Genomic DNA, 14,740 nt, shown 5'->3' on the forward strand with positions numbered 1-14,740 from the left:
ACAGCAATATTAATTAACACACCTAGTCAAACGCACACGTACTTTAAAACCGTGCTTTAAAATCGATATTCGCTGAAACAATACATCGCTCTGCGCTTCCAATTTGTTTTCGCACGAAGAATCAGTCCACTCATTGTTACCGTCACCATCTCTACCGTAATCTATATTACTCGAATAAATTCTATATCTTGATTGGAAAATCACATATTTTAACGAACTTCCTTATTTTTTGTTTTTTATGACTTTAATTGGCAATTTCCATAATGTTCTATAACTTGACAATAGGATAACTGACAGAACGAGCGTATAAATCTTGCATCTCTCGACCTGACTTCTCCCGATGGAAAAATATTTACTGGTGGGGAATCGTGCATCGCTAATTAGTAAAAAAGTAATAAGCAAGAAAGCAATTATACTACCGGATTGGTATTTCTATTTTATTGGAGATTAATTAACCTGAGTAAACCAACAAAAACTTCAAAATCAATCGAAATTAAATCACCTTTTCAAACAGGCTATAAATAGCCAACTAATATTTGCAGTAATAAACTTCACTTTCGAATAAAGTATACGCTCTATAAATTGTAAATTGATAATTTCGTTATTATATCATTTTTCTTAGTCTAAACTGAATTCAGTGAAAAGAGCTTTCAATTGAATTACACACTTCATTAGTTTATGAATTATATTCGTTACCATACGTACAAAAGAAGGGTGACTGGTTTAAAAATTCAAAGGGTAGAACCTCCAAGCTCACGATTGGAAACAGATTCAGTTCAATGGTTTAATTTGCCATTTAATTGAATTCTCTGGCAATTTCAGCGAACTGTGGGCTTTAGAAGTGTCCAGCATTCAAAGGCAAGACCTCCTCCATCTTTCTCTTTCTTTCAGTTCCAACCTCAAGTAATTGACCTATATTTCGACGCTATATTTACATGCTCGCAAGGCATTCAGACGACTTCATTGCGTTAAATTCGCAATTTAGCAAACACGAATGTCTCAATCAATTTGTAGTTCGAAACAAATAAAAGATAATCAATTTTTCAAAATAACAATCGATATGTTCAATGCATTTGTCGATGCATTTGATCGTTATGTTCATTTAGCATTTTTATAATAAAAGCGTAGAACACATGTACATACACATAATATTCCATGAAATGATTTATACAGACTATGAGTCTCGTTTTATCATATTATAAAAGAATGAATTTTTCCCAATAAATGTAACTTCATACAAAATCTCGTTTAAAAAATTCAGTTTTTATTCTCATCAAATTAATTTAATATCGGAATATGTCATTTTAGTCGTTATAAAAATTTTATGTCAAAAAGCGTTCACAGATACATATATAAATAAATGTCCAATCCTATGCATTTATTTAAGCTGAAATCTGAACTTAAATATTTATTAACAATATTCTGACGAATATGTAATGAAAGATAAAAGCAGCTTTATTTTTTTTATAGGATGGCTCATGCTTTTTATTCATTTTATGTTTTTCGTTGTCAGCGCGTAACTACCTATCAGCCGCATGAATGCCAGGTTTTATTACTCAGAAGCGAAGAAGCGAAGAAGCAAATATACGTTACCTTGCATGGAAAAACGTTAGATACATATAAAAGTCATAACGTAGCTATTTACACATGGGGAATATTTATTTTTGTATGAAATATTTTTGCTTCTGAATTCTCATTATAAATGTACGTCCATTTCCTACGTTAAAGTACGTCTCTGCTTTGAAAACCTTCATTTAAATATAACGGTTAACAAAATATTATTAGAGAAATATTAAAACGAGACGCTAAAAGAACATTTTAATAAAGTACAAATGATTATTTGTTCTTTATTAAATTGCACTGCTGTAACTCTAATTTTATTAAATTCAAAATGAATCATTTATAAACTGAACCGGAATATAAAATTTTATTCCGCAAAAATCATAAAGTTGAAAGTTAGGAACGAATAACAAATGAATAACCTAGTTTCATTAAAAGGCACGTGTACGCCAATCCGCGTAATAACTTTGACACTCCAATTATTATAAAATATGTATCCTTAAGGGATTTTTTTGCGCGAAAGCAAAATACTTTTCATACGTGCAACTGAATAAATGGGGCGTGATTTTCAATATTTCTTTTTGTAGAATTTATAACAAAGTAACTTTTTCACAAATGTTTTCGCTAACATTTTTACAACGTAAATGTCTTCTTTTGTAATTAATAATTTCAACATTTCTCTGAACAGTTTCGTTGCGATAAAAAAAAATATACAAAGCTTATGACGTGCTTGTTTAAAAATATTTATACGGAACAAGACTTTGAATTTGTCAGACCAATCGTTCTAACGAACGAATAAATTAAACGACTCGTAACAAAAAATTATTCCTGTCCATGTTTCTCTTTGTAAAAGTAATTCAAGGCAAGTTAGATGAATCGCTGTGTACCCTATTCGCGTAGCATGTGCTTTAACGACCAGCGTGCAAGCGTTAACGGTGTGCTTTAGTTTCTCTCTGGTTGTGTTAAGTGTTTAAGTAATGAGCATATACTCACTACGGGCGGGTCGCATACGATCGACTGGCACCACTTCAGCCTCGAATTATAGCAGACGCAGAAACTGCAAACCGAAGGTCCCGGCTCAAACGTAAGATTATGTCGAATGGTTTCTCCTTGAAAGTCAGCACAGCTGTTGTTTATAGCATCTGAAAACGATTCTCAGCTTGAATATCTTTGCCATTCGACGGTCGTACGCGCAGTTACGTTAACCGTTTCAACGCCACTCAGCGTGATCATGCTGTACGCGTAGTGTGGTGAACTGTGTCGCGATGTTTGGTTATGACTGTCAACTCACAACGCGCTCGGTTCCGAACGTAGCTTGCCGCTAGTCTATCAGAGTTTCCTCTCGTAATTACTTTTCTTTCAAATAATCGTAAATCAAATAAAGAAAAAACTAATGTATAAATTACCTCTTGAATTGGAAAACCAATTACAGAACGTCACACAAACAAAAGGTAAAGCACGAATATTTGGCAACCTTTTGACTCTTTAGTGTAACGTTTCTGATATAGCTGATGAAGTGAAGCGTGAACGCGTTGAACGGTATGTTTCGACAAAAAAAAGAGCAGTGCAATCGAGTTGATCGGCACTTCTCGTAAATAAATAAACGAAGCGCTATTGCGCTTCATGGTACAATCCGATACGGATTTTTAAAACATCCCTGATACTGAAACGGTTAATAGCGTTACGAAAACGATCGTGCCAGGAAATTTTTGTTCGGATCCGTAACGGATCCGCATTGCGGCTGCCACGATGCTTCTACGTAGCATTGATGCTTCATCGATGAAGCACGATTGAAATTGGATATTCGATTTCTTACTGGGGAGAGAGTTTTCATATCGTGTTTACTGTTTCACTTCGCAAGTGTGCTTTACAGTATACGTTAGAACTTGAAATCGAGCTATTTGAGTTAAAGTCGCTTGTAGCTTGAAATGACGTTTAAAGGATATAAGAATAATAGAAAGCTAAAATTCAAAAGTGTATATATACATTACTAATATATAATGCCTATAATATATAATATAATAAATAATAATGCCTATATATTGACTAATTTATCAATTAATTAAATCCGTGTATATCAAGTTTTCTATAATTTAGTACTTTCGTGTAACTACAGAAATTTGATGCAATATAAAACTTGATTAAAACAGCGATTCATTAGGAAACGAGAATAATGATGCAAATATTTTTTGTAGCCATTATATAGGATTTCGATCGCATAATTAATCAGTATCAACTTACCAGTCTTTAACGGAAGAATAGAAGGAAGGGTAGGCGGTACACAGACCGCAATTATCATCATCTTCATGTAGAGTGTCAAAATGCCGAACATCTTCGTTAGTCGTCAGAAGTCGCGATGAGAAGCGTAAAAGAAGTGCACTAGCCAGAAGTATCTGCGACAGAAATCAGAATACACTCGTTTTCGCATGGTTGGATCAATTTCGCGTGGGACTAACCTGATTGAACCTAACGCGGGATAATTGCTCAACTCACGACTTTAACCAGCCCGCATGATTCTCTGTAAATGCTTGAAATTGACGTTTGGATTCTTTCCAGATTAACTAGCTTTGCCCTCCCCCCTCCCGTTATCTATTTTCTTAGATCGACTTAAACTGCCGCAACATATTATCTTTCTTCTTTTCTTTTCTTTTCTTTTCTTTTGATCTTTTAAGCCCTAAATCGCTGGCTATTACATTTTGTACACTCAATTACTCTGTAAGTCATAAGTACATATGTTTTACAACGTTATTTGTCATATTTCAGTTAAACCCCAGAAAAGCCAGAAATATATTTGCAGCGTGTTTTAACGCGTCCCTGGCAAAGATCTCAAAAACGAGTTGCGACACAATTTAAAGCAACAAATAGCACCGCGTGTCTCGTCGTGGTAACACACGGTTCGCCAGCTTTTTAAAAGCGCTTTCCGTTTGCTTTTTCCTCTCTTCCCTGTCTCTTCGCTTTTTCTTAACGAGCAAAACCATTTTCGCGAGGACGAGAGTACGGAAATGACGTACTGGCAATTTTGTTTTGTGATAATACAAGCAGCTCGGTTTCAGTGAATTAAACTTGGGCCCAAGCTTCTACTTATCCCTACCTTCCTTTCCTTTATTTTCCCTTCTATATCGGTTTTGCAGTTTTCCACATTTCCATCACAATAAACCATGTTTTTTCTCGATTTTACATGTTAGCCAATGATTCACGGCAAAAGCGTCGACTGTAAAAATATTTGTAGTTGCAATAGCAACAAGTATGTTTTCTCAAATAGAAAATATTGGGAGCGTACTAGTGACGAGGGCCTCAGGCTTGATAACGAATCCGTGACCAACGGGAGGACAGGTTCCCTTGCTCTAACTCACACGTGCACCACTCCCTGCTCGTAAGGCACTCGACTTCCTTCACCGATCAGCTCTCTAGCAAGACTGCTCGTCATCCCAACGACGCCACCGAAACAAGACTCCGGTCGAGTGTCTCAGTACACACGATCCTCCGATCGACGTACGATTGCTATCGGTTTGGACTTGCGATTGTTTCGTTATGGCTATATTAGGGTCTAGGTTGCAAGGTTAGGGTGTTGTCCTGAAGTTCCAGAGGGGCCCCGGCGTCCTTTCGTCTCCGACTCGGCCATCCTGACACTTACACGTCCTCGTGTGTGGCCTGCTGGCTTAGTCTACCCGTCGGGGCTTCCACCACGCAGGCATCGACCCGGCGCTCGTCCTCGGGGCAATGTTTTTCTTCTCGCCGCGATGGACAGCGAGACGCGATGTGTCCCGGCATGTGGCAGTGAAAGCACAATGCTTTTGGTGGTGCAACCGGTCGGCTTTCCTCCGGGCGTCGGGGGTCCTTCTTCGGTTCCCACTTCGCCCTCTTGCGGCATTCGAATGTCGGATGTCCGTAAATACCGCAGTGGCCACACCTGGTCCAGGGGGCGGGTGACCTGCCTCGTTTGTTTCCGGAGCTCGCTAATGACCTCCACGGCGGGGGCGTTGGCCACTCCGTGTATAGGAAGGGCTTCATTTCTCTTTGGAATTGTTTCACCGACGTGATGTCACTCGTGAGTGCTAGTCGTTTAAAACGTTCATCGCGCGAGCCCAGCAGATGGAGGGCGGTGGCGGCGAGTACCTCTTCCCTAGTTGAATTTCGCCACTTCGACCCCAGGAGGGTGATGATACGATTTCCGTACGCTCCTGGTGTTTCGCCGTCCCGCGGTAGTTCCTCGGCTACCTTGATTAGCGACGCGGCTGCTACTTCTTGGCCACCGAAGTGCGCGGCGAATTGTTCCTTAAAATCTGGCCAGGTGAGCTCGTCGCCGTTCATTATCTGCGTAAGCCAATACGCTGCCGGACCCCCTAGGGCACGGTTTAGGGCAGAATACAGTGCGCTGTTTTTCAGGGGGTGGTCCCTCATGAGCAGGCCGAGCTCGAGTCACATTCCGAGTCCGAGCTCGAGGCGCCCTCCCGGGCAGGGCTCGTGGGAGATTGCGATTCCGTGTTGGAGTTCTCCATCGTCCGGTCGCGGGTGGGGTACCTTTATTGTCGATAGTGACACTAGTGACGAGGGCCTCAGGCTTGATAACGAATCCGCGGCCAACGGGAGGACTATCATATAAAAAGCAACAGGATACACGAAATAATATAATTCTGACTAGGACAACATAAACGCAAGAAGTGTTGATATTGAAAAAAATATTTCATTTTGTATATAAATATTTTCATATTTAAAAAAGTTTCCGGAAGCAGGAAGATTTACAAACAAATAATATCATAAACCGAATGTTTCATGATCCTTTTCTAATTAGAGTGTGTGACAGCATGTGAGAACGTTTCTTAAAAATATGACTTATTGCAATTACTTAATCGCAATTATAAACGATTAAGACCTTCTCACAACGAGGCAATCTATCCAAAGTATAAAACTCGTTACACTTGATGAGAAAACAAATCTTTACTTAGGTTTCATTCCGTTTCATCGCGTTCATAAAAAGTGAATTTGTATGAACACATCGTGCAATTTAGTAATTAGGACCGTTGATCTCGCTGCAACATAGATGGATAGAAAAAAGCCATTTAAAATGATACAACGTCGGGAAGACAATTATGAAAATTATAAATGGAACACAAGATAAAATTGTTTAAGATTAATTCTTCTTTTTTTTTTTTAATCGCGAGTGTTTGCAAACGAAGTTTCAATCTGTTTACAATGATAGCAATGAGAGGAGGATGTCTATGAAAGTTATATATGCGATATTGAATAACATTTCTGCGAGTGGGTTTGTTTTTCGTTACAAATGTTTTTTAAACGAATCTGCAATCTGTTGGAAACTACGGAACAGTAACGGGACGACTGATAGGGAAATAAAAAAGATCTCGTTTTATTTGAACAGACAAATCTTTGAAATCTATTCGAAAGTCTATTTGAAATGGTACGAGCTCGAAAAGAACGGTGAATACTATAGAAGAAGGATTAATTAAAATTCTTATTGTAATATCGGAAAATAAGGATAGAAATTTTTTCCCGATTACTTACAATTTATTAATATTAAACTGAATATACGGATATAAATTGGACAGAGAACGATATTTAACGGAAACTAAATGCAATACTCGTATCTATATCAAATAACTTTACAGTTATTTGATCACTCTCGTCACAACGAATCTAACACACACACTCTCTCTCTCTAACAACTCTATCAATTCTCACGACTCTACTCTTCGACGACTCGAAACGTCTAACGACTCTACTCTTCAACGACTCAATTAGCTCTAACGACTCTACTCTTCAACGACTCAATTCGCTCTGACTCTCGCAACACACTCGCTTTTCGACTCGCATACTCTGACCTCTCGGTCATCGCTCCTTGAACCCGAAACCGTCCTTCTGCTCTAGCGTTCTTTATTGTTTTTCTCATATCTCTGTAAGAACTAGGTGACTTTAGTCACATAGGCGCTCTTAAATGTAAACGAACCACAGAAGGACGACGTACACGGTTTTTTCTATTTTCAACCGATCTCTAATTCAAATTTATTCTACGATATTACATTATTAATCTGTACGCTTTGTATATTAAATACCTTGATCGATGCCAAGATAACAAATTATTATACAAAACAGTGAAGTATCCACGTCTGACATTAATATTGAGTATTACCATTACTGTAATTTAATTTTTAACCGATCCTGAAAATTCCTTAGAACGTAAAAAGTATAAAATGTTACTGTGCATTTCAAGATTAAATGCACTGTAATTTAGAAACAGTTATGAAGCGGAAACAAATAATTTATTCAGAATAAGAATTCTACGTAATCATGTTAAAAAAAAACGTACTTATAACGCGTTTAAACTCCAAATATGTAAAGACAATAAGGGAAAAAAATTAAACGAAGAATCGTATTTTTTGTAAATTCACACAAGATTTTATCCAAAAAAAATTAAGATTTTTTGAAGAACGTACAAGAACAATAAAAAAGGGATGTTAAATACAAAAAATAGATTAAAATTTAGATTATAAAATATGAAAAAAATGATATTGCATAATTTACAATTATTTTCGATAGCTTACGTCAGTATGTTGGAGTGTAAACTATAAAATATTCAAAAACTGATACCATTTAGACATAATTTAGAAAAACAATAAATTGCGGAAACCGATAGTTAAAACTCGATACGATCGATACTCCAAAACTCTAATCCTAATAATTACTCAGCAATAATAACCGATAATTCATGTTGATTAATGTTTGAACTCCGTTTTTTTTCTGTATGTGTATACAAATTTTGTACAGTTTGATAAAGCGAAATTAAATTATCATCTTTTTGTACTACTTCAAACATTGAGATTTGTCATCTTCAAGGTCGATCACACATAGTTTCAGATTGCGGAGTTGCAAGGATAATTAATTTTGCAATCGGTTTTCCTTTGATATAGATGTGAATACAAATAGCCATTGATTGACAATATACCGAAGCAATTCTAGTTTAATTTGAAGTCATCGATCCTTTGATATTTTTGGAAGAATAGTAAAAGTACAGAGAAAACAAGAAAAAATGGCGTTAACTAAAAGATAGCTCCAATGTATCTCATAAATATTATCTATATATCATTTGTAAGATGTAAGTGACCAAGATATCGAATTATACAAAAATTGTATGTAATGATTAATACTTGAACGTTACTTACATTTATGTACATGAAAATTTGATCTTTTATTAACTAAGTTATTGATCGACAAAATGACTTCCTACATAATTCTCCGCCTGAACTGAAATGCATATTTTTTTTTACGCAAGCCTTATGTGTAGCTAGCAACGAGCAAACAGATTAATTACTTTACACACGGTCGTATCTTGTTCGCTGCAGGCGAGTTCTCTCGTGTAATCAACGAAGTACTCAACTTTAAAGCGATAACAGAAGAACATTATTGTATCGATAAAAATCATGCTTTTTTCAAAGAAATATGTAACTCGTATTTTTTTTAAAGCAACCCTCATAACGTATTGAATAAAATAATCATACATTCTTTTTTGTTCAACATTTGTAAAATACGATATTATCAAGATCACCAAGGAGGTAATCTTCAATTCTTAATGAATATAATAAAAAACATAATTAATGATCGTCTGATGGTTTTATTATTATCTCTATAATACAAAAGCACAACATCGTGTCAACAGTTTATATAGTTCGTATGTTTCTGTAGGAATACACAAATAATAGTTCTCTATCATAACGTAATCTAAAGGGAAAACCCTAACTAAATGACAAAAATATCGGTAATAACTGGAACTAATGAATGTTAAAAGCAATCAGTATATTCCATACAAACTTCCATCAACACGATTCGTTCTTCATTCTCTCAACACACTAAGACCGCAATCTTTAAACGCTTATAAAACCATAAGCAATCGTGAAGTTTAGAATTCGCTAACTGGGCGTCTCTCAATCCAGTTTTTGATCTTGGGCAGAAGGAGGACCTTTTTCTCCAGCAGCTTCAGATTCTCGTAATTCTCGATCAGATCAGATTTGTACATAAAGTTCAAATAATCGAGCAGAGCAACGAATGTTAAATCAGCCCAAGAGAGAGTACCATCGTAGAAGTAGCCGTCATTTTCCTTCACTTGCTGGTCCAAACGTTCTAAAATGAACGGCAGCGTCTCTTCAGCAGCCTTGCGTTTTGCAGCTTTGACCTTCTCGTCCTCCTCATAGTGGAAGGCGGCAATTTCTGAAAATTTGTTTTCAGTTAAATACTATTCGCTAATGTTATACTAATTTGAATACAGTGTTGTGCGAAATTTAAATGATACTGAAGATAGAATTACAATCCTTTTTAATCCTTTGTCTTGTATTGTTGACATACGTGTATCGTTCGATTAAATCAAATATTAAATCGGATTTCAACTAATAAATACCTGAACAGATATGTACTATCTGTTATCAAGATTCTCATAAGATTTATGCAAAACAGCACTGGATACTCACTATGACGAATATCATGAATAGTATCAACAGTGGCATCAATATGAAGATTTGCCCAGTCAGTCTTTCCAGCTAAGTCATATTGTTTGGCTAAGTAACGGCAAATAGCTGTAGACTGAGCAACCTTCCTTCTATCAGCTACGAGCATAGGAAGCAGGCCATAAGGAGTCACTAAAAACATACAACTAATAGAATCAAAGATTCTATCGAACAAACAGATTATGATGCTTCTTAAATATCTAGCTTCCTGTTATCTGTTTTGGAAAGATATAATTTAATTTATTGATAATTTATCAGCAAGCAAAGGGCATTGTCTCCTTAACAATACCTATTGTTCTCCCACATATCTTATAGAGCAATGGAGAGTAAACAATAATCTCTGTTATACTCTGCATAATTGTGTTCTACTTTATTGAGCTACTTTAGTTAAATTAGGAAAGATGAGATTTAAGAAACAGAACTTCTTTAAATTTTAAGCTTACAGGGCTTTATTTCTGGCCAGACGTCCTTTTTGATACGTTCATCTTCAAATGGAATACTAGCATAGCTGAAGAAGAACGGATTGGTTCTGCCAATGCCGTAACTGGGAAGTAAGTCAATTTATAGAGCGGCATCTTCCTGGAAGTATAATATATACAAAGTAAAAACAAAGAATCATTGATGACAAGAATTATATTATTACAAATTATGAAGTATAAGACAATTTAAGTAAAAAGCATCAACTACTAACTACTCGCATAGCTATTTGTATCTTTATATTTTAATATAGCTTAGATATAAAAAGAATATTATTTTTGGATGTAATAATGTATAAACTTGCGCCAAATATTATAACAAAATATTGCACTTTCTATTTAAGTAGGATAGACATATTACCGGCATTTATCTTTTTTCTATAGCAATGAAATTGTTTATAAAAAAGTTTATAAGAAAACTATCAATTAATGCAAACAACGCATTTCAAAATATTAATTACATTCGCACGATTCGTTATCTCTAGTATTAATTTAACCATATGGTTCTATACACCCAAGACCCTCTAACAGTAATTTAGTACCATTACTAGTCGTATGTACAATGTATGTTTGTATACAACTTTCGTAACTACAAAACATTCAGCATGATTATATATTCTTCCAAACTTAAGAAACATTTTCTAATTGCATACTTAAATTTATCGATCAATTATGAACATATGATAACATTTATTTCTTTCAACTACTAATTTTCAAATCCTCTGCTGTTCCGTTAATTGAACGACGCGCCGACTTTTCGTACAAGTATCTTGTATCTTATCTGTATTATTTAGTTATCAATAAAGAAGAAACATTTTCTAATTGTATACTTAAATTTATCGATCAATTATGAACATGTAATAACATTTATTTCTTTCAACTACTAATTTTTAAATCATCTGCTGTTCGGTTAATTGAAGGATGTCGGCTTTCTGTAGAAGTATTTCATATTTATTATTTAATTATGAATAAGGAAAAAACATACAAAATATAGTTTTTAAACGGTTTATTATTTATAAAGAGAAACTTTGATTCAGGATATATATACTATATATATACTATTTACTTACAATTTTTTTTTAAGACTTCAAAGTCGAAACAAGCACAGGAAATTTCCAAGCCGGTTAACAGAAACTTGAATGAGACAAAAATAACCTTTAGATCTCTATATGTTCTTCTTCCCCCCTGTTGCTTCCACGTAACTCTTATCCTATTGGTGGAGCTGTGCTGATATGTGAAATTATGACTACATAAAAACATCCGGAAAGACTCATTGAATGATTTTATAGTTTAAGGTTAATAAATTTCCATAAATTAAAGTTGAAAATTTATGAGAACATGTTTTCTGTAACAAAACTTAGTAAAAACAAACTAGTAAGGTTTATAGATTCTTTAATGATTATGTATGTATTCATAAACTAGTTCGATAAACATCGTTCGATAAAACGTCGAACAACACACAACATTGAAGCGCGAAATTTCAAATTCAAGGAAAGATAAATAACAAATATTGCGAACAAATGATATTAAATTTACAATCAGTTCGCTGTGGAGTGCCGAAGCGTGCAGACGTGTCTCTAGTGCCCAGCGTAGTTCGAAAACAACACGTGTCGCCCAACCGTCGAAAGAGAACGCAGCTAAGTGTCCCTTACCCTCTAGGGAGAAGAAAATCCCACGCACCTAACCCCAACCCGAATACTAGCCTCACAGCCTCACGACTAGTTGTTCATTCCGAATTAACTAGCTCGATGATGGCCCAGCAACCGCGACCAGGCTCTCCGGAGCAGACTCGCAGCTACCCCGTGCTACCCCCCCCCCCCCCCCCCGTGGCAGAAGTGCAGCAGAACTCTCCGCACTAACGACGCTAACACTACAAAGAAAAGGAAAATAGAACCAGCAACGCAAATAAACACACACAACAGGTTCGCCGTATTGGAATCCTCAAACGACGCCATGGAAATCGTAGAACCGCCACCAAACCAACATTCACAGAGAATCCCCCCTCCCCCACCAATATTTGTAGACGACGTCATTGACATACAGACAATGACCAAGTCCCTAGAGAGAGATACCAGCAAGGAGGAATATAACCTTAAGATAAGCAACAACAAGGTGAAAATACTACCGACGAACCCAGAAGCTTACAGAAAACTCACCAAGACACTCAGGACCCTGAACGCCAACTTCCACACCTACCAACTCAAACAGGAAAGGCCTTTCCGGGTGGTTCTACGAAACATACACCACTCAGCAGACATAGACGAACTAAAATACGAACTCTCAAAACTTGGCCACGAAGTCATCAACGTAAGTAATATAAGGCATAGAGTCTCGAAAGACCCGTTATCCTTATTCTTCCTAGACATTAAACAAAAACCGAATAACAAGGAAATATACAACATCAGTCGCCTAATGAACGCGATAGTAAAGATCGAACCACCGCTCGCGAAAAAAGAAATAGTGCAGTGCAAAAGGTGCCAAAGGTACGGTCATACGCAGAAATACTGCAACCATACTTTCCGCTGCGTTAAATGCGCAGGCTCTCACTCCACTGACCAGTGCGCCAAATCACCGGAAACCCCAGCGAAATGCATCCACTGCCAAGGGGACCACCCTGCCAACTACAAAGGCTGCCCAGCATATAAAACACTATACACGAACAGGTACCCTAAGCTCAGAGCAAAAGAGGTATCCAACCAAACACCCAGCCCGCCGAAATTCACGACTACCCCAACCCCCTCAACCAACCAAGCACCCAGTCCTACCAAATTCATCTCCACCTCAACCTCCTATGCCCAAGCAGTACAAGGCATCCAAAATAACCCGAACAGCCAAAGGAACCTTCCCCAATACAGTGTCCCCAACCCACCAAACGCAGACAACTCCTCAAGGCTCGAAAAGCTAATAGAGAAACAATCGGAGCAAATAAATCACTTGCTATCGCTACTAACACTCATCGTGGAAAAATTAGCACGCCCCGACTCAAAATAAAACCAAGGCGTATAGCTCTCTGGAACGCCAACGGTCTAGCGCAACACAAACGTGAACTAGAACTCTTCTTAAAACACCAGCAAATCGACGTAATGCTCGTATCGGAAACCCACTTCACCGATAAGAGCTACCTGAAAATAAATGGTTACAAATTCTACCATACCCAACACCCCAGCGGAAAGGCCCACGGTGGCACCGGAATAATAATCAAAGCAAGTATTAAGCACTACGAACTCCCACTATTCCAGAAAGACTACCTCCAAGCAACAAACGTAGCAATAGAAGACTGTCATCGCTCAATCACCACCTCAGCAGTATACTGCCCTCCCAGACACTCCATCGCCAAAGAAGACTTTGATAACTTCCTGGACACCCTGGGCAACAGATTCATAGTTGGAGGAGACTATAACGCCAAGCACATCCAATGGGGCAGCAGACTGGTTACAGCAAGAGGCAAAAACCTCTTAAACAGCATAATAAACAACAACCTCAACTACCTCACCACATACGAACCCACATACTGGCCCACTGACACCAACAAAATACCCGACCTTCTCGACTTCTTCATAACTAAAAATATCCCATCAAGACACGTCCAGATCAACTCCTCGGCTGATCTCTCCTCTGATCATTCTCCCGTGATAGCAACAGTCAGTTCAACAATCATCGAGAGTACACCTAATGGCTCCATTCACAACCAACACACCAACTGGCAGCTCTTCAGAGAAGTCTTTACACACTCAACCTCAGCCTTCACCCCACTAAAAACAAAGGAAGATATCGAAGCAGCCACGGAATACTTAAACACGAGCATAATAAACGCAATCCGCCTCTCCACACCGACAAAGCCAACTAGCAGCAAACAAGAATATCCACAATACATACTAAAAAAAATAGGAGAAAAACGTAGACTAAGAAGAGTATGGCAGACCCACAGAACACCGGAGGACAAACGCAAACTTAACAACGCAACTAGAAAACTATCCAGAACCTTAACAAACTATAAAAACGACTGCTTCCATAAATACCTCGCCAGCTTATCCCCCACAGCCGACGCCAACTACTCACTATGGAAGGCCTCCAGGAAACTCACACGCCCCCCACAAATAATCCCACCTATCCGCCGTCCGCAAGGTGGATGGGCGCGAAGCCCTATAGGAAAAGCCGACCTGTTTGCAAAACACTTGTCAAAAGTATTCAAAC

The 14,740-nt window shown here is 37.4% G+C and overlaps 1 protein-coding gene and 1 pseudogene across 3 annotated transcripts in view; both read right to left on the reverse strand.

Moving 5' to 3' along the window:
- Positions 1-4,835: 4,835 nt before the first annotated feature.
- Positions 4,836-14,740, reverse strand: part of LOC126875925 (uncharacterized) — a 37,586-nt gene continuing 27,681 nt past the window's right edge. For 2 of the 3 annotated variants that reach the window (XM_050638843.1, XM_050638842.1), the window contains exon 2: positions 4,836-6,152. In XM_050638843.1, coding sequence (XP_050494800.1) covers positions 5,191-5,961 — 771 coding nt within the window. In that variant the 5' untranslated portion in view covers positions 5,962-6,152 and the 3' untranslated portion in view covers positions 4,836-5,190. The remainder of the gene's footprint in view (positions 6,153-14,740) is intronic. The other variant, XM_050638844.1, reaches the window with a different exon arrangement.
- LOC126875932 (glutathione S-transferase-like) lies at positions 9,348-10,649 on the reverse strand (annotated as a pseudogene).

The sequence above is a fragment of the Bombus huntii genome, unplaced genomic scaffold (genome assembly GCF_024542735.1).
Source record: "Bombus huntii isolate Logan2020A unplaced genomic scaffold, iyBomHunt1.1 ctg00000060.1, whole genome shotgun sequence".
Lineage (NCBI taxonomy): Eukaryota > Metazoa > Arthropoda > Insecta > Hymenoptera > Apidae > Bombus > Bombus huntii.